The 25,946-nt window shown below is 39.6% G+C and overlaps 1 protein-coding gene across 4 annotated transcripts; it reads right to left on the bottom strand.

The window, feature by feature from the left end:
• Window positions 1-103: 103 nt before the first annotated feature.
• On the bottom strand, window positions 104-24,418 carry PLA2G4F (phospholipase A2 group IVF). Of its 4 annotated transcripts, none has more exons than XM_033514890.1 (20): window positions 24,314-24,418; window positions 18,595-18,667; window positions 17,198-17,334; window positions 15,796-15,924; window positions 14,406-14,446; window positions 13,777-13,819; window positions 12,544-12,610; window positions 12,094-12,263; window positions 10,486-10,599; window positions 9,942-9,979; window positions 9,281-9,416; window positions 8,425-8,561; window positions 7,146-7,377; window positions 6,478-6,592; window positions 5,150-5,287; window positions 4,566-4,673; window positions 3,458-3,652; window positions 2,951-3,117; window positions 1,689-1,875; window positions 104-1,036 (listed from the first exon to the last, which is right to left on the bottom strand). In XM_033514890.1, the coding sequence occupies exons 1-20, from the start codon at window positions 24,401-24,403 to the stop codon at window positions 807-809; spliced, it is 2,547 nt and encodes an 848-aa protein (XP_033370781.1). In that variant the 5' UTR covers window positions 24,404-24,418; the 3' UTR covers window positions 104-806. The 4 variants fall into 4 exon arrangements, 3 of the variants coding, with proteins under 3 accessions (XP_033370781.1, XP_033370780.1, XP_015487647.1); XM_033514889.1 differs by lacking the exon at window positions 24,314-24,418 and adding an exon at window positions 23,010-23,962; XM_015632161.3 differs by lacking the exon at window positions 24,314-24,418 and adding an exon at window positions 23,010-23,820 and having other exon boundaries at window positions 7,146-7,368.
• Window positions 24,419-25,946: the final 1,528 nt, after the last annotated feature.

Below are 25,946 nucleotides of genomic sequence, written 5' to 3' on the forward strand. Positions count from 1 at the left end.
CTTCCTCTTACACAGAAAGATGAAACTTATGGTATTTTCAGCATAGTTTCTTCATCTCATGATGATCAAACTATAGGAAAGAGTAACAACATCCCACAATGCATTTTTATTGTTAAACATAAAAAACATTTATTTCCTTGAAAAAAAAATTTTTTACCAAAATAAGATACTCTGTATAGAATTTCTGGGAGACGAAAAGCCATTAAAATCCTCAAGAAGGGAAAGGAAATTGAAACCATGAATGGCAAAATGGGAAGCAAGTAATGACTGTTTAGTCTTGAAAGTACGTGGGCATCAGCCAGTAGCAAGTTGAAAGCAAAAGGTGACATCTCTCAGTGTGTAGTTTTTATCTGTGTAGTTCTTTTAAAGATGATGCAAACTGTAGAAGTTCATGAAAGAAGATTCGTAAGCAAGAGATAAAGGTACAGAAGGAATCTGTTTCCTCAAACACCAACACAGCTTTGATAAAAACAGGTGGATCACTCAGAGTCTGGAAGATTATTCTCCAGATGCTTGAATGGTTTGGATAGACCTCCTGAATCCTCTGGAATCAGCCACTGTGATTTGAGACACTGAGCTAGGCAATTCCTCACTCTTCCCCTAGTGAGGAAGCAATGTCCATGCTGTACTGTACATCCCTTGAGTTTCCATCAGAGCACATAACCTGGAATGAGTTTTCAGTGTCAGGTGTACTACTCCCTCCCGAGGAAGACAGCTTCCAGCTATCCACTTTCAGTATCCTGTCTTGAACCTCACGGCTTTTGTACACTGCAGTCTCTCTGTATACCCTCAGCCTTGGAAACTGCTCATGTATTTGACTTATTGATCACTTTCTTCAACTTCCTCCTCTGCAGAGCCAAGTGTAGGGTTTTGAGGAGAGTGTCCTTGTTGTTCAGAACATTGTAGCGATTCACTTCCACTAACCTGCTGAAATCATGCGGCTCAAAGGTGAAGTTTAGAGTACGGTAAGGGGAATCTTTCGACTCAATGATAAAGTCACCAAAGGATTTCTCTTCTTCTGACTCACGTTCAACTCCTGCAGCAAGAAAGAAAAAAAAACAAAAACAAAATCACAAAAAACCCTCTGCAGTAGTAGAATCATTTCACTTGAATTCTGTTAGGAGGATATTACACATAATTCTGTTGAAACTTAACTTTATCCCCAAAGCTTCTCCTCAGAGATACCAGCTCATTCCAAAATATTTGGAAGCTGAAGGGCAAAGTATTATTACCCTATTTCCACTAGATTCCAAAATATAGTACTAAAAAGCATTTTCATTGTGATAAACTGTTAAGTTACCTTTGATTATTATGCTCAAAATAAGGAATATAAAGCTCAATTCTCCCTGGAAGTGCTGCTTTACACTAAAATGAAAGATCAACCTCAAGTTCAACTGGCTCTAGGAGTACCTTGCCTCTCAAATTTAAATACCAGTATTAAAAGATTAACATTAAAGTAGTTTATTGTGAATACTTTTGTGGGGGGAGGGAGGTTATGAGCCTCTTCTCTCATCCTGCCCTTCAAAAAACTAGTGGACACTGATTCTGCCTTAAATGTAAATGTAAATTTAACAATTACAGAGTAATATTAAGAAGAATGAAAAGAGGAACATCAACTTCACTGAATTTTCCCCATCAGCACACTCAAAGAATTGTTATAAGAGTGATTTAAGATGCAGCTTTCTTACCTGGAGCTTTGTATTTCTGGAAAGTGTCATTCACTAGGGGGAAATGGAGTACGATTGGAGCCTTTGGATTATTTTCATCCACAAACATGTAACATTCTTTTGGCTTCTCTTCATCTTCCTGACTGAATTTGATTTTTGGAAAAGGAATTTCCCGCTCCTCACAGTACTTCTGAGTCAGCTCTAAAACCTGTTATCAGAGAAAAAAAGGTACCTGCAATAAAACACCAGCAACACTTCTGTGATCATCTAACTACAATCCTCAAAGGGAAAGAGACTTCCATTAAAAAAAAAAAAAAAAAAAGAAGAAGAAAAGAAGTGACAAACTCAGCTTCAAATCAGAAGAAACAATTTCTCTGGCTGGTAATGTAGAAGAATGCAGAAAAGAACTGCAACAAACAGCAACAGATTGCAGCTGAAATTTTTTTATGCTTTCCTACCCTAAATCTATTCACCTTGACTTTTCTGCACTTAATAATGAACACTTGTATTCACAGAAAATACCTTGTTTACATGAAGAAAATCACCAATAGCCACCCTTTCTTTAGAAGCACCTATCCAAGTAACAGTGATTTTATGGGCGAAGCAAAGAGTCTTATTTTACTTAATCTGTTTAGGCTTCTGAAAATTTTTTAATCTTCTCGGTTTTAATCTTCTACAGTTGTCAACTTTCTATTTTCTCATGACCTTCACAGGACAAAGCATAGCAAAATAACGTTTGAAATGACTTTTCATAGGAAGACAAGGAGAAGAGAGGCAGGGCTGCTCAGCCTGGAGAAGAGAAGGCACTGGGGAGACCTTACAACGCCTTCCAGTACTAAGGAAGGCTTACAGGAGCTGGAGAGTGACTCTTTACAAGGGCATGTACTGACAGGACAAGGGGGAAATGGCCTTAAACTGAAGGAGAGTAGGTTTAGATTAGATATTAGGAAGAAATTCTTCACTGTGAAGACAATGAGATACTGGCACAGGCTGCCCAGAGACATTGTGGACTCCCATCCCTGAAAGTGTTCAAAGCCAGGCTGGATAGAGTTTTAAGCAAACTGGTCTACTGGAAGGTGTCCCTGCCGATGGCAAGAGGGTTGAAATGAGATCCTTAATGTCCCTTCCAACCCAAACCACTCTGTGATTCCATGAAAGATGTAAGCATTTATTTTCATTCATTTGTCCATTAGTGTTTGTATTCAGCTCCAACTGATCTGCTGCCACTGAGTATGGTTCTGTGCTTTTATGTTTGTGTAATAATGCTAAGCTACATCTCTCACCTCAAATGGAGCTTCCCAGGAAAAATTGAATGACAAAATAACATCCACATCCCTCTCTGGCTGAAGTACCAAAGGAAAGGGAGAGTTGATGGAAAAGCCACCATCCACTAAATACAAGCTCTCTTCCATGGGAGTCAGCTGGTTGGGAAATGCATCCAGGTGAGTACCTGTAAGACACTCCAAGTAACACAAGTAACTATATTGATTCATTACACATGCCTTGGCAGAAGAAATACACAAAACTCATACTAGTGTTATAAGAAGAAAAAAGATATTCCAGCATGCACCTTCATCTGAGACAGACCTTTACAGTCCGATGATGAACTTGCCTTATGTGACAAAACAAATACAAAATCTGTAGATCAAAATTTCTGCTATGGTGTAAAGAGGGATAACATTCCCTGGCTACAGCAGAACGAAGTCAAGCTCATGTATGTTCCGTGACATTGGGATATTATACAGTGCACTAATATTTTGTGATAGTCAGATACACACAAACTCCTTTACCTCTCCAAGTCACAAATTCCTTGATGTTAACATAATCTTTATGAAGATACAATCCCTTCATGAAGTTGAAGGTTTCTCCACATGTGACCCTGGACTTGAAGAAATCCTGAAAAATTTGTAACAAGGGGCCCCCAGGTATAACCAAGCGAGTCTTCAGTCGTGCTGGGTCTCGGAAATGAAATTTTCGGCAGTCATCTGCAGAAGTCACAGAAGGATGCAGAACATAAACAAAATGCCACCTCCAACATTTCAGTCAGGCCTTTTTCTACAATATTTAACCATTTGTCCTAAGGCTGAATTTGCCCTCTAATAAGGGTATTGCAATGAAATTTAAATGAGATGCATATTCCATAGCTGGGTGATTTACTAGCCTTGTTTAACAGGAAAAGGCTTACTCATAAAGCACTGCCCATATTAATTTCAAACCCGCGCAAAGAAACCCTTGTTACCAAGTGACAACCACTTCTGTCACAAAAGACATCAGTCAACCACACACAGTGCCATTTATAACTAGAGAAAACAAAAAGGGTGGGGTGTGCTGGGAGAGCCAGGGCTGGAAAGGCAGAGGAAAAAAAAAAAAATCTCTTCTGCCACTAGTCACTCTAAGGCAATAACTATGCATACTAACAGATTCTAGCCTCTAAAACATTTACTTTTCACTGTAATGAACTAATGGAGATCAATGGATAAGCATACAACCAGCTTATCCAATATTACCAAAGGCAGACCATGGGGGAAATTGAAAGACTCCTTTTCCATCTCCTGCTTAGCAATCCAGCTTCTACTCTTCCTCTTCTCAGGATTATGATGCCTGCACTTAAACATGTGTTTAAGGCAGCTCCCAGAGCTAGCCCAAATTTATAGTCAGATACAAATTCTTTTTAAAAGATGAGGAAGTGTACTAAAGAAACAACTTCTCTCTTTGCTATAAGAGTGATCAAAGGGAGTAACACAGAATAAAAGAGATCTGTCCAAATCCACCCTTTGTGATAATCTTGGAAACTACATACAACATATTTTTGCATCATATTATTTGTGATTACTAAAAATCAGTGATCTCTTGAAAAATCCAAATATTTTTATGTATCCTTATATCATGTGTTCTTACCTACAACTTTGATAACATCTTTGAAAGAATCCAGAAAGCTCAGTCCTATACCAACCACCTTCAGGCAGATATCATCCAAGCTTGCAGCAAAGGCACTGCCCCACATTCCTGCAGGAGAAATGCAGAAGAATTTAACACTCTCAAGGTTTTTCACAGTGTAACCAAAAGGTCAGTAGTTCACCTGACATTTTTCATGGGAGAAGGCTGTCACTTGATCCCTACTACTCTAACAGTTTGAGTTAAAACCTTGGCATTAATCATGTGACTAATTATGATACAATATAATGCAGAAATTTTTCCAAGACAAAAGCATGGAAAAGACAGTAAGAGAACAGGAAGACCAACAGTGGACATTTTTGACAGATGGCTATAATAGAGTCATCTTGCAGACTCAGGACATCAGACTGTAACACTGTGAGCCAACTACAAACCTAAAGCTCTGGAGGATGATTTGACATATTTCACTTCTTCAGGTTCTTCTGGAAGGGAGAAAAGGCATGGACTTGACTTCCTAAGTCCCCAAAGTAGCAAAGTTCCTTTCCATTTCCTTATATGATAATTTAATTATTATCATAAGATCATACCTTGTAGAAAACAAATCCTGGGCTCTGGATGTTTCTGGACAAGGCGTCCCATGAAGAACTCGCTGTCAAAATCCTCTGTTCGAACAAAAGCTCCATATTTGCGAAATCCAACTTCATAGGGAGTGAACTCACACCACTCTAAGAACAAGCCAATAGGATATTTACTCATCTCAGAGTAAACATGAGTGAAAATATTTATCTGATATCTGTTCACAGAGGGGAGACAGAAGGGACTCTCCTCTCTCTTTTCACAATCACTATGAATTTCTCTGCCCCCTCCTCTAGTTTCTAAGTACATACGATCATCTTGTGAAGGCTTTCATGCTTTCATTCCTTCTTGCTCCATCTTGACTTTGTTACTATGGAAATAACCTATCTATTTTACTTTTACTTTAAACCATTTTGATAGCTCCTTTTTCCATCCAAAATGGAAGCTACATTATTTTTCTCAGCTTTTCTTTGCACTATGAACCATCTCCCAGAAACTACTACAGTACTGACTTGAAAACTCAGTTGACGCACTGCGTCAGACTTCACTGTCTGCTTATCAAAGTGCCACCTCTCATGCTTGAAAGATTTCCACAAAGAGTTGAAAAAGAACAGTCTTCCAGTCCAGCTCCTGGGCCTGCACTGATCAATTCACAGACAAAACACAGAATGCATCTGTAAGCATTATCCAAATTCCAAATGCTTCTTGAACTCTGGCAAGCTGGGTCAAATTGAAGTCACTGCCATACACACACAATCCTCCAGAATAAAACAAACAAGTCCCCTAGTGGTACATAGATGGACACAAGCATTTGTGTTCCTGTCTCACTCATCTGTCTCCACTTGTTGCATCCTATTTCAAATTTCAGTGGAGGATTGTCTTCATATTCTTACTCTAACAACTCAGGCCACTAAAACATATTACAAGGTGGCCAATCCATCATTATATATGAATCCTACACAAATTCTTTATCTGAGACTATAGAAGAAAGTGGTTTCCTTATCACCAAAGACTCTAATTCTTTGATTCAGACATTCATATTTATTACAGGAACCTCCTCAGCTCCTTAAAATTTCAGGCAGTTTATAGCAAAACCTGTGGAATGTCCAACAGTTCTGAATCTCACTCCTCATTTTAGCCATGATGAAGATATTTGCTACCAGGATGATAATTCTTTGTCAATCCGTTTCCCCCTGCACTACCAACTGCTGCTTGAGCTGCATTTCCTGGTATCAGCTGCTCACTACCCAAGCAACTGGACAAATGAAATAAATTTATGGACTTTAGCAAATAAGTAATAAATAAAATAATAAATAAAAATAAATTTCCATGTTCATACCTGCAAAGTCATCACTGCTTATATTGGGTCTCACATTGACAGCTGCATAGATAGGATAAGGATTCTGGGCCCATTTCACGGCTTCTTGCTGATCAGACAGCTTTGATGGATCTTCCTGGTCACAAGCAAGGAAGGAGGAGCCCACTTAAGTCAGGTAAATTCTGTACCCATAGTTTGATAATTGGTAGCTGTTGCTTAGTACTTCTGATTAACAACACTTGAATTAATAACTATTAATTCAAAGTCCCTTTTCCTCTCCACTGTCCAGGTATATGGCTGGATTTGTCCAAAGTATTTCTGTAGCTGTATATTTAGAATGTCTAATGTTGTTAATAAACTAGCTATCCCTCTGATTTTCAATCTCAGTTACACAGAAAATACTGCACAGTAACACCACTCTGCAAAGCCAACAACATTTTGTCAGGCTAAACCTGCCCAGTACAAGAGGTATTCTTTTAATAAGTCATTCCAAATAAACACTATATTTTTCTGTAACACTGATCCATATGAATTAAAAATCCTTTACTAAAGAAGATACAATGTTTATTCCACAGCACCACCTAGACAAAGGTGGAGAATAATTGGTTTCTTGATTCTAAACACATGGGTCGGTAGTGCCCCACTTGAAAAACAAACACCAGTACACATCCAAATATGAATTCTTTTACCTTCTGTTGTAGGAAATATTCCACAATAAGGCCCCACAAATCTGTAAAGGAAACCTTCCGTCCAGTGATCTCCATTGCATTCAACTCCTGGAAATAGTATTTCAGTCGTTCTGGGGAAAATGCCCCTGCTTTGCTGCTGGACACAGTATCCTGAGCTTTTCTGATTGCATCTTGAAGGTCTTTCTGTGACCAGTCAGGGTCTTGATACAGTGTTGATAAACACCTGAAAATGCTTTTATTAATGTCATCAGTAATAAAGACCCTAGTGTAAACAGTAGTTTTAGCTAGTTATAATTAGAGTTGCAGCACTTGAGAAGTCAAGCTAAAAGAAGAGTGAAAATAAAACTCTAAATTGTGCTGAAAACCCTGACACCTGTAGGACATCTTCATCGCTAACCTGCCTTCCAAAGATCTTTCAAGCATCTTACGCTGGCACCCATGAACCAGCTCACACACCTATGTTAACTCCAGAGCAAAACAACCATGATAAGCTGGCTGATGGCAAGGGTGCAGCATGCAGCATTAGAGGCCACGGCCTTCACCAGAAGACAGGTCTGATTAAAGGAGAAGCTAGTTTGGACCACTAACTATCCATACAAACAGATGCCTACATTTGTTTGGAAGCGTCTCTGAATCAAAAGGGGCAGGAGAACTAAGTACAGAGGAGTTAATTTAACACACCAAGCTTGGAAGGAAGGATTATGCTGTCAGGTTGCACAACTCCTCTGTGAAATGTTTCGCAAAAACAAGGGATGACTTCATCACAAACTCCAAGAACTCGGCCACTGAAACACTCTAGCCACATCTAGTATTTCAGCACATTGCTCCAGTCCACCAAAGGACAAGACAGTGCTATGCCCCTCTTCAGCCTCTATGCCATTTTGCAAGGTGATGACGTGGTGGCCTGCCTGGACACGTTTCCCGTGACTTGCATCACCTCAGTTATTTTCTTGGCAAGAGTAGGGGAATGAGGAAGGTTTTTGAGTCAGTGCTCTGAGGTATGACATCGCAGTTTTATTCATATAATACATTCTAATATTCAACTGTCAGACTCGCACAAGCAGCAGATTCATAATTTTAGCTTGTAGTTGAATGGATTGGACATGACATTGGATCTCTAGGACTGCGCAGGATCCTCAACAGAACTCACAGGTAAAAACTAGTAAAATATTTGATTTGCTCTCTGCCTACACATGGCACAAACATAACATAGGCCTATTTTGCATGAACACTACCATTTCACCTCAAAGTTATTGAATCAAAACTGCATGTAGCTTACCAAGTGGAGCCAGAAATCCCACAGAGATATATTGCAGCATCCAGAAGGCCCAGCTGCTGCAGCCCAGCAAGGCTGCCATAGAACGATGTCAGTGCTCTCATCCCACCTCCAGAGCCAAGAACTGCTACAACTGGAACCTGCAGACAGAAAACTCAGGAGTCACAAATACAGGCTTTTGACTGCCAATAAATTACAGAACTAATCCCATCTCAGCCTCATTTGAATAAAAAATAGAGATATAAAGCTCTATTTCTATCTACATTACAAGTAATTTTGGGCTTGATTTCAAGCTGAACTTGTTTCTTTATTTTGTAATTGAAATATATTGCTTACTATAAAGCATAGCACAGTCACCTTAGGGACGGTCTCTTATTGAAATTGTTATGTATATTATCACTCATTTACTTTCTAATAATTTAGAGGCAATTATTCTTGTAACAGCAGCCAAATACTACTGAGCAAGGCATCAGGATATGTAGATGTAAGTCTCCTCAAATAAGCAATTAAGAATCCATTCCTGTGGTGTGAGCTTCATTTTAAACATTCTGAAACAAAATTTCCCATCACAATTCCAAGCCCAAAGTCCAAGATGCAAGAGTTCCAGTAAAGTACATACATTCTGAAATTTAAACATTTTGAGTTCCAAAACACACACAACACCCTCAAAATTTAAGAAATATAACAACATTTAGACTTCAGAACTGAAAAAGTACCAGAGATCTGTCTCCCACTATATTCACTATAGTGAATGTAAACCATGTTTCTTGTTGGTTACAAGCAAGGATTCCTACACTGCCTAATTATCAACCAAGCCTAAAGGATTTTACCAATCTCACCACAGGACTGTGCTCAATACCTCATCTTTTGAAGGGGATTCTTTTAAGTGAAGAGTCTTCCTGAGTGCCTCAGAAACTACTTTCTTCCTTTTGTCCAAAAATTCTCTCTCCTCTTTACAGAGATCAAAACCCAGGCGTATATCAAGATCCCAAGTGCTGAAATAGAAGTTAAGAAAAAAACCATGAAATTTTGGAGGATTTGTAATCAGTATGGAAAAGCAATTTTTTTGAACACACAATCTAGGTGCAGATTTGAACTGGATCAAGTGAAATTTTAGTGTATACATCAGCTCATTTGTACAACACCTTTTGGAATAAAAAATTAAATTCTCCATATTGTATTTTTCCTTTAATGTTTAAATTCAAAGTTGAGTACTGTCAAACAGTACTCAGATTACTCTTCAGGAATTTCACAAAGGAAGAAAAGATTCTTAGTAGGTGAAGAAGATTGTATGAGGAGCAACAGATATCACTATACTAAAATGAACATAAAATGAGGGGAAGAGGGAAGAAGACTTTAAAACAGAATATTCTGAATTTAAGAGACAGAAGGAGGCAACTGAATACCAATTAACTTGTTATAAGTTTGTAAAAGAGGAGCAGGATCTTCAGCTGATGCCTGGATACCAAATGACCCTATCAGCTTCCTGATTTTCAAAGGACTTTGGCATTCCCACTCACCTCTCTTCAGTTTTCAAACTCATATCCAAACTTTTTCCCTGTGAAAAGAGACAACACATCTTGAAACTGAGAGCAAATAGACAGGTGGAACTACAAACCAGAAGTTATGACATCAACAGAGTCACCATTTACTATCCAGAACAGCTACTCATCCACAAAACAAAATCTCTGGAACACCTTTCCTTGCATCTATTTCAGACATTTTTATCAGTCTCTGCACAAAGCAAAAACATGCTCAGAGGACAGTGTGAAAGAAATTATTTCTTCTGCAAGTGTCGTGCTTTTTCCCTCCTCTGTTATTTTTCTTTCACATCCTGACATAACATTTTTCTCTAGAAAGTGATGAACTTTATACTTTATTTTGCAAGACCCAACCATAAAAACATTTTTGGAAGGATTGCACTGAGTAATCTCATAATTCTAGACATCCAGGAAAACAGCACTCTTGAGAATCATATATTGCCTAACTTTCCAAACACCTAGAGGCAATGGAAGAAAAGGTTCTCTCATGCATGTTAAAGCAAGAGCAAAATATTGACTTTACCTCTCCCAAAGAAATGATTCTATCAACTTCTTCTCCAATAGGAAGAGAATTAACTGGTACAGTCCCCAGTCCCAGAACTGTAGAATGCTTCTCAATATCAGGGTTCACGCCATCCTAATAAAAAACAATCTTATTTGAGATTCACAGAAAAAAGTTTTAAAAAAATATGACTTTCATACATTGAAACAGCAAACAATTCGTAATATCACTATAGCTAAATATTTACCAAAAACTCCAGGGCACCCTGCTTTCTGCTTGACAGGTCTTTGCAGGGGTATTTCTTTCATTAAAATAGTTTCTTTATTTCTTGTTGTTGTTTGCTTTAGTTTTAGGGGGTTTTTGTTTGCTGCTATTGGGTGTTTTTAATATACCTGTCTGCCACAATTTAAAAAATCTTCAAGTACAAAATTTTTCCCACAAATAGTTCAGGCATGTGTCAGGAATCTCAACAAACAAACTTGCATTCCATCCTCCAAGCAAGATTTGGGAAAATTACCAAAAAAGGCAACAACATTAGCTATGCATAAAAAACCCCACAAAATAAGAAATAAGATAATCACCTTAGGGACATGTGGCAGCATGTAATTTTAAAAAAACTTCAACAGCAGAGCAGATTACAGCTTGCCAGAAAATATCTGAGTGTTCTGCCATGTAGCAAATGGCAAGATCCTTTAGGAATCTGCACACAGCTCTGTACTAAATGTAAAGAGGCGTATTAAAAACCCCTCATATCAGAGTGGCACACAAGCCACCAGAGAGGCCACACACCAACCACAGGGCTCAGTCCTCAGGAGGAGACTGCACCTTAGAGAGAAAATAGTCTGTCACCCTTCTCACACCAAGAAGGTGTGACCTGTGAACTACCCACAGACTTCAGAGGTGTCTTCTGACCAATAACTGTTGACCTGAGTCCCATGTCACAGCTAGCTACCAGAGTTGTTTGGCTGAGGTTTACCACCTGGAGCAATCTCCATGGTTGATCTCTACAGGGTTTTTGCTTGCCTGGCTCTGAGTTTTTGACCACTCAAGTCCAGGTCTCTCTCTTCAGCTCATGTTTGCTGCATAACAAGCCCTCTGGCAAAGCTACTTTTCAAATCCTTCTTTGTGTCCTCCTCTCCACAGCTGCCTCTAGAGTAGTCAAGATCACCATATGCAATCATGCTACCCAACTACTTGTGGGGATAAAAAATATCATAGAATAAAGAGTTTCCTTGCTGTTATTTTTGGAGAATGAATATTCAGTCTCTACATGGGTACCTGGAGAAACTCCAAAGTAAAAGACAAAGATAAATAAACCTCTGCAAGAGGCAACTGATCTACGAGTTTCTAAGAGAAAAGAGTTCCTACAGAGTATCTCAAAAGATGAAAGTAAAAAGCATGTGCAGAGTAACATTTTTTTACTCCCTGAGTTTGAACAGACGTTAAATCTTCAGGGAGTGTATACTCTTGAGGTAATTTCATCTCCTTACACAATGTCAAAGATCTAATGCACAATCTGACATTTTTAAAACAAAAAGAAATAAACAAAAAAAAAGTAGTGTATGAAAAACAGCCATAGAGAAAAACTTATCCCTCTGTAAGCTTTGTGGAATCAGCAAGGATGCTTACCTGTAGGACAGATATGGTTTGCTCCAGCTCCACTTGCAGTTCTGGACACATTTCTTTATCCACATGAAAGACAAAGGAGGTTCCATAATCCGTCTCATTGTCTGGTGTCCAAGGAATAGACAACTGCTTTTGATATGCCCCTGGGACAGACACCTTGACCTCACAGCGTCCTGTGCATTAGAAAAAGAACTGTAGATCACAAGGACCATTTGTTGAAAATCAAGTACTTATTAAGTGTAGCTGAGACCATGAAAATACAAGCAAAAATTATATTGTGTGGTACCAATATTATTAATTATTAAAAATACAATCAAAATTGACTTTAAAAGTCAATTTTGTAGTCAGTAAATTAAAATCAACTGTATAGACAGAGAGTCAAGTCTCCCCTCTCTCTCAAGGACCAAGCATGCTGAGGAGTAGTCCTGACTTAATCTCTCCAGGTAGCCCTACCTTGCTGTTTCTCTTTTGTGTTTTCCTCTTTGTTGACAGTGCCTTGCAGACACAAGCAAGGATGAACCTGTGAAAAAAAGAAACCAGCTCTGGTCATACAATTTTTAGTTAACTTCTTTGTTGAAGTTTAATTCACCTACTATATTAGTTTCAAATTTACAGCTGCAAACTGTCAAAAAAAATTTGGCATTTTTTTGTTATTTCAAATAAAGACCAAGTTTTGTTTCAGTAGGACAGAATTATTAGCTCGTTTTAGAACAAGAGCTTGTTTCTATTCCAGGAACTGGGTTTGTTTTTTTTACAACCAGTACTTCACAGTTACAAGTTATCAACACCTGGGGTTTTTCTGTGTTTCTTTACCTTTTTCAAATGCACATATGAGTAGCTATGCAGAACCTGCTCAGACCCAAGCAAGAACTTCATAAATTTCTGTCCCAGCTTGTCTATGTCCTCATGAAATTTAGTCTCTCACACCATTCAGCCATCAGCTTATGAGAGATTGATTTGGACACAATTGTCCTAAAAGAAACTAGTATACTGCTTGAATTAAGACTGACTTGCTAAGGGAAACTGAAACACAAAAGGTTCCTTCCTATGAAATAGTTTTCAGAACTGTTAAATGCTGTTAAATGCCATCAATTTTTCAGGGGAAAAAAGAAGTTAAAACTGTACATTTTAATCATTATCCTTATCTCCTCACAAAAAACATTACTCCAGTCCCTTTCCTTTCAAGGAAGAAAATACTTGTTTTTAATATATAGCACACTGATTTGCTTAGATTGGTTAACCCAAAAGAACAGGGAGCAATCCCCAACTTAATAATGGCATTAATAAAAGCTTAGAAATAATATGTGTTAAAACATATTTGGGATAAGGGACTCTTCCTGGACAGCATCTAATCTAGAAAACACAGTACAGTCTTCAAGACTAACTTGACTGCTAAAGGTATTTTTTACCGTTTTCATAGCAATCTTACAGGGAAAAAACAAACACCACAAAACAAAAAACTGCAGCTTTCTGTAAGCTGGCATCAAGTTTAAAAATTGAAGAAGAGTTTTAAGTCAACAAATTGAAAAACAGACACATTATCTTGGAAAGGAATAGGAGCTGTTTGGAAGTAGGATTGTAATACTCAAGGATCCTTCTCCCTTGGCTACTAAAAACTTATCTTCAGGAGTAAATCACAACACACATGATTCTGTACTTCCACATACTGTGCTTCCACGTACTCACCACAAGGACTCCATTGGTCAGTACTTCTGTAGGAGCATCTGAGCTGTGAAAGCAAGAGGTTTAACGTAAGGGACCACTGATTTTCATTTTTCTTCATACTGCTTTACAAACTAATTGGCTGAATAAGCAGCGGGGTGAAAAGGTCCTCAGTGTGGGAGATCTAGGGAAACACCAAGTATATTTCCCTTCACAAAATAATGGGGTCTTGGAAAAATTGAAGAAAAAAATTTGTCTGCAAATGTAAGCATGTGCTGTAAGATCTCACCATCTCAGTTATTCTGATAACCTAGAGAAAAGCCAAACTTAGACTATCAAATAGATAAAGTATGCATCTGTGTATTTTGCAAGGTTAACTGAAAAGTTTCCACTCCTAAATAACTAATCCATGAAGTGTTCACTTACTTCCCATGAAGTCCAGCATAATTTCATTTATTTTTGGTACCCCAAAAATTTTGGTGACTGGAGTATCTAAGAATAATTTCGGTCAGTCATTAGTGAATCAACTCAATCACCAGAGAGAACTACGAAGCATTATCCTTTTTATGAGCAAGACTATCCCCAGACAGAAAAAGCAACTGACAACAAATCTGCAGAGCACGAGTTCATTCAGCTCTTCAGGTAAGACTCACCTTTTCTCCAAGAAAAACTCTACATCCAGCTCTTCATTAGCCTTTTAAAATAAAAGTTGGATATTGGTGACCCTTGATTCTGAATATATAACTAAGAGACATTTCTCCAAGAGATTAAGCTTTTCTCCTGTTACTTCCTGTTAAAATAACTGGTTTGTTCCTTATATAAAAGCCCCAGTTAAATTTTGAAATCGTTAAATGTAGCCTTTAGCCTTTAAATACTCCTCTTCTCCTGCACATGTTCTATATGACCAGACATCTACATTTGAAGACACAAGTGCACAGAAGTGAGAGCTGTCTCTCAGATTCATTACTCTGCTAACGAGAGAAAAAAACCTCTGTGGCTCAAGAACCACTGCAACATCATTTCTGCAAACAGCTTCTTATTTCAGCAGCTTGCACTCTTAGCTCCTTGCTGCCTTTATCCTCTACAGACTTCGTTCCAGCCAAAGTCTTCTCTTCCCACAGCATACAGTAAATATTTGATACCAGACCTAACACAGCTTTTAAAATAACAAAGTAGAAGGTGATTTAGGTAATTTTTTTTGCTGAAGTTGAAATTTCCAGTCTCTTAAGTACAGATCAAGAGATGACTTAAGCATTCAACAAATGGATAGAGTGGGAACAATGGAATTACTAAGGATCTTTCAATGGTCGTAAATGATTTGGAGTGCCTGTGACACTGCCCAGCACCTCCCTGTGAACTGCACACTAGTTAGTCTGCTTCTGACCACACCAACCATACTGAACCCAAATTTCTCAAGAAAACACATCATTAGCTCACCTTTAATCCAGACCTTATGTAGCAATGCATTTATGGCATTACAAAATAGATCAGTCTGGCGATGTGGCTTTTACCCACATAAAAAAGGTTGTTTTGTAAGTCCACAAACTGGTGAACAGGGCTTGAGAGCAGCTGGCCACCAATATCATCCACATGAAGCAGAGGTTAAATGTACTGACCTATTAGATACAGAGGTAACCTTGGCAGCAATAAATTTGTTTTTTGCAATCTGATGCTGACAAACTAAATAAGACAGTCCCCACAATGATTACTGACTGCAAATGACTTTCATTTTAAAACCAGTTTATGCTCCTCTAAGTCTCATGAAAAACTAACTCCGTTTAAAGATGTTTTAACCTTCCTGAAAGACAGCAGTAATCCCAAATTTATTTAACTGGAACATCCCAAAGACTGTGGAAAACACACAAATTAAGTTACTAGAGAACTTGGAAACATCTCAGTTGACAGTAAAACCGTATGTGCTGTCATCACCAGTTGACTGATTTTTCCCATCTGGCTTCTCCAACACAGATACACCAACAAGTAGGTGCTGCCAGATGTGAGAGTGATGAGCTGCAGGCACTCCCAGCTGAGCCAGGCACTCACCTCGGGGTTCAGCCTGAAGGTTCGCAGCAGGGGCTGACCCAGCCTCATGCCCCCCAGGTCAAAGACAATAGAGGTGAGCTCATCGCTGACAAGGACATCCTTATCATAGAGGGTCAACTCCAGAATGTTCTAAAAGCAAAAATAAACAAACAGCCTAAGACAGGAAGGGGCAGGAACACTGACAAACCTGGGTAGCTGTATATGATAGACACTTTGTGCATTAATCAATACTTTTCCCCTTTCCCAATCCTAGGGAAAATTCAGTTTTATCAGCATGGCTTACAGCATAGTTAAGCAAAAATTTCTTCTAGCTGACACCATTTAACTAAAGTATTTTCTCAGCTTCCCAACTAGAGGGAGGTCCCAGCTGAACTCATGTGGCAGCACTCTCCACCAGCTCCAGGCACAGATTAGCCCAAGGAAGCAATAGCAATTTTCCCTCTTTCATGATGATTTAGTCCAGGATGTTATGGGGACCAATCACTTCCTGCTCAGCAGTGTCTCAGAGATGGTAAACTCAAGAGAAACTGAAATAGATACAGTGAGGACATACGGCACCCAAATACTTGCCTTGCAGCAACTTGTCAAGGAGACAAGACTGAACTTAGAATTTTGCTGACAGTCGCCAGCAGTAACCAGGCTGAGGTCTCATGAGCCTGGAGGGAAAGTAAAAGATCCCACACTCTGAAGTTTAGCTTTCAATTGTCTCACCAGTCAAGTCAATTACCATTCCATATTTGTCACCAACCATTGTGGAAAGGTACTCCAGTGAGGGGGATACTTTCTTGTTAATAGACACCTTATTTCAAAGCCTGGGATGTTATTCAAAGTAATACTGCCCCACTAAAACTGATCTTTCAAAGTACAGTTTCCTTCCCCCTACCATTAGTGTCTACTTTGAGAATGAATGCTGTCAACCTGAAGACTTTGTTAAATACTGTACTAGATCCTACACAGATAGCAGAGGTACAGCCTCTATCCAAGAGTTTGAATTTGGTTTTCTCAATCATCAGAGCTGATGGTAAAACTTGACTGAATGAACTATGTGGCAGTGAGTAGAAATTTAGTTCCTGTGAAAGAAGAAGCAGGCATCAAATAGAAACTTGCTTAATCAAGGAATTTGCTTCAGCTCCACCAGGTAGGGGTGTAACTTCCCTTTCATGAATGCATCACAACGATGAAAAATTCTAGCTGCAACTTACATGAGAGCAGTTATCCACAGCAGTTTGTATCACTGGACACATATAGTACAGCTCTTTGCACTACTGAAGACAACTGACATCTTACATGCAACACTAGTTTTGAGGGTAATAAAGAACCCTGGTTGGTTTTTAATGAGCTATCAAAAGCAAGCCAGTACAAAAACACAAGTAGCCCAACCTGCTCCAAACAGTGTCTTTACCTTGACAGCGCTATGGATGCGATACTGGAAGGTTTCATTCCATTCTGGGTTCTCAGAGTTGTCAACAACCTGAGTTCGAGAGACACGGGGAGATGCAGTGGGCAGCTTCAGTTCCACGTAGCAGTCTGCCTTGGACACTACAGCAGAGAGTGAGACAGGCACCAGAAAATCTTTATTGAAACATACTCTTTCCCATGAGCTCCCCATTTTCTAGATCTCATTGCATCATAGAAAAGTGCAAATTTAAGACTGGACTTCCAAAGCAAAAGTCTTTAATGAAGTAAATGCCTTTAAACAGAAGGAAATTGAGTATTAGGTGCCTATATTTCTTTTTTCTGGTTCATCAAAATCATAATGCCATTAATAAAAAAGGCTAGTATTTGAAATGAGGAAGATCAACTTTTAAATAAAGATTACTGCTGATACCAAGCCTATTGTCTCTTGTCCTATCACTGGGCACCACTGAAAGAGCCTAAGCCTACTAAAGTCCAAGTAGGCAACAACAACTACTCCTTAGCAGTGTTTAGTCTGGCCAGGAGGGCCCCTTCAACAGTGCAAATATGGGGACCATTCTTCACTCCAGCTGAACAGACAGGCCACAGAAAAGAACCCTTCACAACATGATTCTAGCCCTCAGTCTCTAAGGAGGCTTTTCTGTTCTCTGAACAGCTCTTTAGCATTCCAGGTACTTCAATGCTGGATGCCAGATATAAACTTAAGGCAGCCGATCTTACTCAATTTAATCTGAAGTAATTTAATATAAATTAGTTTTAAAGATCCAAATGCCTCAAACAGCCCTGAGATCTTTACACAGGTGTGTTAATGGAAGGGAATATATACCATGCTATCAAAACCAGGAGCAGATAAAAAGCAGTTTATCTTGGAATCAGTCAACCACCTACTTCTTTTGAAGTCTGCAATGACAAACATATAGCAGGTACATGAAATAAAGCAATACTACAACTGAGAAAATAAATGTTTGAATGCAAGAATTAAAGATTTCTGCTTCCAGGTTCAGGAAGACTGTTCAGCAGGAGCAAGGGTGAAACTTGCCATAACCAGAAGGCTGAAGCCAGAGAAAGGAATACAGAATGGGTCAGAGTAGAACAGGTAAAGGAGCAGGGAAGCGAAACATTACCAGGACTTACCTGTTCTTGTTCTGCAAAGTAAGAACAGCTGCAGCTGCTTAATCTGCAGACTGGTCTCACATAAATCTTTTGAAATATATATAAGATACTTGACATTATGTATATAATGCTTTACATGAGAAGCTTTTGTTGAGAAATAAAGGCAATGCAATATGTGTGGGTAAGAGGCTCCCTTAACAATGCCCTGTGTGCTAGAGGTATGCACCAAGGAACCAACATGTTTTCATAATGCCTTGAGTAAATACTTACACACATCGGTACCCTTGATGTTTCTGGCTCGGAGGACTTTTACTGTTAGGTTGTAGTAAGGGTGCTTTTCCCACTGAAAAGAGAGAAACAAGTTCAGCATTTAGCTCAATTGCAATGCCTGTTCTGGAAATACACTAGTATTAGACCAGAGAAATGGATCAGAACCAGACAGCCTGAAATAATCTGTTAATGAAACAGTTTGGGATCACACACAGCACTTTCAGTGTCCTAGAAGATGACTAAAGGAGCCTAGAAGGAAACTCAATTGCCTTTAGGCAGTGCAATGAGAGGTGTCTTATGGTAACTCCTCATGGACTCCAGAAAATAAGTCCCTTATTTAAGGATTCCTCTAATTATAGATCAGTTTTTAATTGCTTTGTTAGTACATTCTTGCTGAGGGAGAAAGAGATGCTAAAGCTGCTCAAACACTTACGACAGATGGTTTAACAGTACTGGCCAAGGGCACATGAATCCTTGAGTAAAAGCAGACGTGGCAAGAATCTTAAGAGCAAGTTCTAAAGACATAAAAGGCACACACTGTTTACAATGAAAAAAACACACAAAAACAAAACACCTGCTTGCCAAAACACTTCATGGCAGTTTGGACTAGAAAAGACAAAACTTAAATTCACTTTTATTCTGGACACTTAACTGATATCAGCATTCTATTTGTGCATGTCACTTAACCAGCACAGATAAAATTGTAATCCTTACTCTTGAAAGCTTCTGGGAGACTATTTTTGGAAAGTAATATTAATATCTAAATGCCAGGATGTGAAGTGGAAAAAAAAAGCCTGACTAGATCCTAGAATATCATGAAGGAGAAGTGGGGGGAGGGCAGGGGACAAGAGAGAACAGCTTGAGGTGACTTAATACAGAGACTGCACAGAAGTAATTGTGTAAGGTTTGGGAACACAATAGGATTCTCCCTCATTTTCACCAGTTATGCCACAATCCTGGCCAGCTAAGAACCTTTCCTATTCTTAAATCACGTTTTCAAACTGCTTTGCACAAATGGTCATTACTTCACATTCACAATTTTCAGCATGGTTGGCTTGAGACCACAGTTTAATTTTAGACATGCTAAGTATTCACTTACAATTAATTTCAACAGGATCTTCACTTACAACAAAATACTGCAGATTGACAAATGAGGCACTGAAAGAGGCTGCCCAGAGAAGATGTGAACATTTCTGGAAGTGTTCAAGGCCAGGTAGGAGCTTTGAGAAACCTGGTCCAGTGGAAGGTGTCTCTGCCCATGACAGGAGGGTTAGAACAAGATGACCTTTAAGGTCCCTTCCAACCCAAACCATTCTTTATTTCTATGATTCTTGAAATATAAAAAAAACATAGGGCCTACATATCACTGACTGGAGTCTCATAGAAACCAGTGAATCCTGAGCAGATAAGGAACAATCTAGATGGTTCCTTATCTGATAAATGGAATTATATTATGTTTGTTAAGCAGTCACATGCTTGGTGAGTTTTCCTTTCATCTCTTGGAGATACTTGCCAGCTTTTGCAAAACAGTGTTTGAACAACACAATAAAACCAAGGCATACACAATATACTGAACATTTTTGTATTAAGCAAGCACTATCCATCCTGACCAACAAGCAAAGAGCAAAAACTAATGAGTCACCTAAGATTTCTCACATGCAGGTACCAAATTACAATTGTGCAAATAAACTCCTGTTATACTGTTACTAATCTGAAAAGCACTTATTTGCAGAAATGACATGTACTTATTCCTTTGTTTCTGTGAACAAGACATGCCTTCTCAGTGAATTTCACCATGACTTCCACCCTTCAGATGCTAGTTTCTTTCCTATTTAAACCCTTCCTAACCATCTTTCTTTTATTCAATCCCTGACACTAGTTTCTCAGACAAAGGCTGACCACCTTCATCAAGTTGGGGAATAGATTACAGAGAGAAATTCAAGATTGTGTATGTTATTCTCACCAACTTCCTAAAGTTCCTGCAACTCTTCTATTAGTTGAGACATAAAGCTACATAATCACACCCCCATGGCTGTGAAAGCAATCTTCATTCACAGAGCATGGCTGTCACCTGGAAATCAGACACTATCAGAGCAAGCAAAGATCACCACAAAAATAGCCTATCCTTCTTTTAGTGCACACCATTTACTTTTTACTTACATGAAATTTACTTACATGCTCAACAGAAAGTCCCTTCCAAAGGTCTCTAACACCTTTAATTTGCAGCCAGTCATTACACAGCTGAGGATACATTTTCCACACCCAGATCATAATTTAAGGGCATATAACTCAAGAGAAATTTCACTGTGCTCCCAAGCCTGTGTGATCAGCTGTGCCAGAACTTCCTCATATGCCTTTTGTACTTATCTTTTAGCAAAGGCACAGCAAGGTCATAGCCAGGTGAGCTTGCAGAGCAATGAAGCATGGGAGTATCAGATAAGCTCTATCTGAATGATCAGGGAAAAGGCAGGCAAGAAATCCATATGGGAAATGGGCAACAGCTACTGATGACAGCTCTGCCTTTACCATTATACATGGCAGCATACCGATGTATGTGACTGAAGTAAGCAGCTAACTTCTGCTTTGCATTTCAATGATTTTTCAGAATCACTGCTTTTCCAGAGCTCAGGAGTGCATCTGAAGCAAAGAAAGAAAAGTCCACTTCAAATCCTAAATCTTAAAATGAGGGTAAAAGGCTGAATTTTCCCATACTTAACTTTGTAAACAACTGTCTGCACCTTTCATCTAAACTGAAGATGCTGATGCAGAAGGAAGCAGCTGTAAAACGAGTCATCCCAGCCACAGGACCCAGTAGTCTTTACCTTCATGTAGCCCAGGATACCTGCCTTTAATACAGTGCTGGGATCCACTCCACAGGTCTCAGTGAATGCAGAGGACTCCCAGTAAACCCGCCAGATTCATTACAAAAATGCTGTCATAGCCAATAGAAACACAACTTCTAAGACATATTTTGTTTTCACAGCTATTGGGAAGATTAGGTAGCTCAAAGAAATGTTCAGTTCACAAATGGAGCAGTTTCTCCCCATCGTGCTCCTGCTCCCAAAGAAACGTTGCTGCACATCATTCCCTTCCTTGTGGCCGAAGTGTCACAAGTTTGCTTTTAAAGCCCAAAGCAAACCCCTGGCTTTCCTGGGCACCCCTTGCACTGTCCTCCTCCCTCAGAAATATACATCTGCAGCTGTGAAAGGAGTCTTACAGAACCATGGTCTTCTGGCAGGCGGAATTTACAGTTAGCCAGGACATGAGCAGTGCCAGCATGTCAGCAACAGCAGCAGGGGCAAACATTGGGTTCACTCTCACTTTATTGTTGTTTGCTTTTAGAAGTGAATCTGAGGTTAAAATCTGGAAAATTAAAGTGGTCTGCTCATGCTGAATTTATCTACAAAGCCGAAAGGGTGATCTGCCATCCCACCCCTTGCTCAATTGTTATCGATTAGTCAATACAAAAGTCTCTCCCCATAGCCAGCAAAATTTTGTTAAGTAATGTTAATTTGCTTTTTTTTTTATTTAAATAGCAATTAATTTTATCACAGTTTTTTTATTTAAATAGCAACTGCCTGAGGGAAAATATATTTAGTGGTTTACAGTTAATGGGAGGCTACATGAACCTCTTCCAACTAATCTCCTAAGTACTAAACAGTAATATTAAAAAGTCAACAAGTTTATTTTTTTCACACAGCAAGTAGACATGCAGAAAGCTATACAAGCAGCAAGTTGTCTTGTGACAATTGTCACCCCAATTTTAAGCTGTATATCGAGGGGATGGCATGATAGGATATAACAAGGGTGATCAGCTTATAATCAAATCTCCAGTCAAAAGCTTCTTCACAAACATTTAGCTTAATTCAAAACTGAAGTTATTAGTCTATCTTATAAAATGAAATTATTTCATTCCAGTTAAAGGACAAACACGTCAAAACCACGTTATCTGTTGTGGCTGCATTGCACAACGAACAGGAGCTGAAGGCATCATCAGTCTTTGTCTACTTGAGATCATTAATCCCCGTAGGGTAAGATAGAAAGTAGAACAGAAGGCAACTGTAATAAAGGTTATTTCGCAAGAAAACACAAAAGCATGATTTTGTCTCTACTGATGAAAAGTGAAGTATTCTGGACTCTCCCCAAAAAAAGTGCTTGGCATCAGCTCAATTCTGCTCCCCAAAACCTAAGGAAAGGCAGACCCGCTCGGGATTTCCAAATTTAATAAAAGCCTGGAATTAAAAAAATAAAAGCTAATAAAAGCCTCCATTGACCTGACCATTAAGAGAACAGTCTGGTACCAATAAAGCTTTTCAGCCCTGCGGGAGCGCAGGTTTCCCACAGGTGCAGCAGCCGCTCCCGCGCGCCGCAGCTGAGGGACGCCATCCCACAGCCAGCCCCGCCGTGTGCCTCACCCGCCAGCGACAGAGCCCCGAGTCTCTCCTCTCCTTCCTCTGGAAAAGCACCGCTGCCAGGAAAGGCAGCACTCTGGGCGGAAACGGGCCCCGCAGCACCTCATGGAACATGGGGAAAACGTCCCGCTGTCCTTGCCGAATATGGGACAGGGAAAGCCGGAGCCCAAGGCTTGTTCCCGGAGGCCCGGCCGCGAAGGGCTGCTCGCTATGGGCTCATCCCGAGTTTTGCGCAGGGCCGGGCCGTGCTCCAGCTGTGAGAAGCGGAGGTGTGGCCCACACTTGCCGAACAAGCCCGCTCAAAACCTCGCTGTCAGGTTTTTCCAATATTGCTACAAGATAAGGGCAGCAAGGCAGCACCTGGGCAGGAGGAAGCGCCACTTTGCCATCCAGCCGAGACATCTGAACCCCCAGTCCCGATTTTCTTGGAGAGTTCCAGCAACCTGATTACAACTATGACCATTAAAAATCCTTTTCGGAGCTTCAGCACAACCTTCCAGTATTGTTAAATAGAAACAAAAATTCCCTTCTTACAAGCCTCTAGTAACACAAAATTTGTCACTGACTGTAGCTGTTCAGAGCAGTTTCAGGGAAACCACAGCAGAGACACCACACTTTGGTCTGCCATAAGATGCCTCAGGGAACAGCAATTCCCCACCACATCTCCCCTCTTAGCAGCCTGCAAACCTCTCCCCTTTTTCCTCCTTTCCATGGACAGTCTTAATTCTTCCACCAAAGGGTCTCAAAAAACTTTACAAGAAACAGGACAGATTTTTTTTTTAAGGGTCTATCACACCTTAAAAATAATCAAGTAGTGAAGGAAATGGTTTACTGAAAGTGATTAGCTTAGTAGCAGCTGCTGACAGTTGTCTTGCTGGAACTTTTTACCAAAGAGCCGAAATTTATAAACTGGAATTGCAGGCCAAGTACCAAACTTTAGTCTTGCAACAATTAAAGTGGCAGAAAATGTATGAAAGCCAGTAATGCAGCATGCCATTAGCTCCCTGCAAACATGAGAATGTCACACATTCTCAGCAAGGTCCCATTCATTAATCATTTCCTGTCATTAGCACCAGTCACCAGACTAGAATTTAAGAAAATTAATAAAAGCATAAGCACTGACATTTCAAACACAAACAAGTCAGCACTAAGTGGTGAATTCACAGAACCAAGAGTCAAAACACAGGCAAAAAACAAACATAATGCTATTGTGAAACAGCCAGCAACAGCTGTAAAGCCCTCGTGTCCTACTAAATGGTACAGCAGACAGTCGGCTGAAAAAGCTATTTCTTTGCTTTTCTACTCACCACTGCACTGACAGAGAAGGACTGCAGCACCACCACGGTGAAGAAAGGCTGAGAAAGCTGAGACTGGAAAAGGCTCCAAGGAGACCTCATAGCAACATTCCAGCATTTAAAGCGGGCTCTTAAAGAGGGAGAGTGACTTTTTACACTACCAGATAGTGATAGGACATGGGGAAATGATTTTAAAGAGGGTAGACTTAGATTAGATATTAGGAAAAAAAACTCTTTACTTAGAAGATGGTGAGGCACTGGAACAGATTTCCCAGAGAAGTTGTGGATGCCTCATCTCTAGAAGTGTACAATGCCAGGTTGGGGCCCTGAGGAGGTTGAATCTAGAATATCTTTAGGCTTCCTTTCAACACAAATCATTCTATGACTATCATATTACATTTTATTTATCTTCAAAAAGATTGTAGAACCATTAGTGTGGGTTTTTTTACATTTAATCTAATACAGTTTGACTGTAAATTACAGGAAAATCGAGGTGGCCTCACAGTACAGTAATACCATGGAGAAATCACACTTATTCTAGTTTATTACAGGCAGTGTATAAACCCTGTTTTGTCTTGAGTGCCCAACTGAACATAAATTTTGCTTACCTGCCTTCTGACACTCACTCTCCTCTTCCAATGAAATCCCACTCAGCTTAGGGATCTCATGTTTACAGAATTTCTCTTGAATCCCTCAAGAAAAACTGAAAGCTCTTTAGAACATATGCTCAAGAATTGTTTCATAGTCAACAACAGATCACCCATTAGCAGTGTCTGTGTGTGGTTTTAGCCATCTCTATACACTGTTGTCAGCAAACTTAATATCCAAAGAGAAACTACTTGGTTATTTCCCAGCAGACTAAGAAAACAAGTAAGCACAATGGTATCAAAAGATGAGGCAAAGAAAGCCTCCCACCTGCTAATTTTACTTCTGCTTGGATTAGCATGCCTATAGGGGTAAAGGTAGTTGTAGATCTGCATTCCAGTTTTGTGTTTTTTTGGTAAGAAAGCATTAAATGACATCATCACCAACTATATTATATATATTATGTTAAATGTGTGCAGATATCACAAGGAACCCCTTTTGGTTCCATTAGCAGCACTAAGAGAGCTGAGATGCTGTATATAACTAGAAAAGATGAAAATTTGAAAGGATACAATCAAGGATAGGATTTGTATGTTGCGGATTTTTTTAGTTTTCTCCAGAAACACCAATATTAGTTCAATTTATTCATCAGTGCCTTGGATGAAGGAGCCTCCTCAGCAAGTTCACTGATGACACAAAGCTAGGAGGAGTGGCTGATGCCCCAGAGGGCTGTGCAGCCTTTCAGAGGGACCTCAACAGGCTGGAGAGATGGGAAGGGAAGAACTGTCTGAAATCCAGCAAAGGCAAATGCAGGGTCCTGCACTGGGGAGGAACAACCCAGGCACCAGCACATGCTGGGGGTGACCTGCTGGAGGTGTCCGTGCTTGAGCAGGAAGGTTGCACTGAATGACCCACTCTGGGTCCTCGCAACCTGACTGATTCCGGGAACACGGAGACAGAAGACTTCCTCTGTGCTAGTGCTTCCCATAGCTATAGAATGGGAAAAATGAGGATCTGTATCCTACTTCCAACACCAGACTACTCTATGGGAAGTGCAAAC

The sequence above is a fragment of the Parus major genome, chromosome 5, assembly GCF_001522545.3.
Source record: "Parus major isolate Abel chromosome 5, Parus_major1.1, whole genome shotgun sequence".
Taxonomy (NCBI): domain Eukaryota; kingdom Metazoa; phylum Chordata; class Aves; order Passeriformes; family Paridae; genus Parus; species Parus major.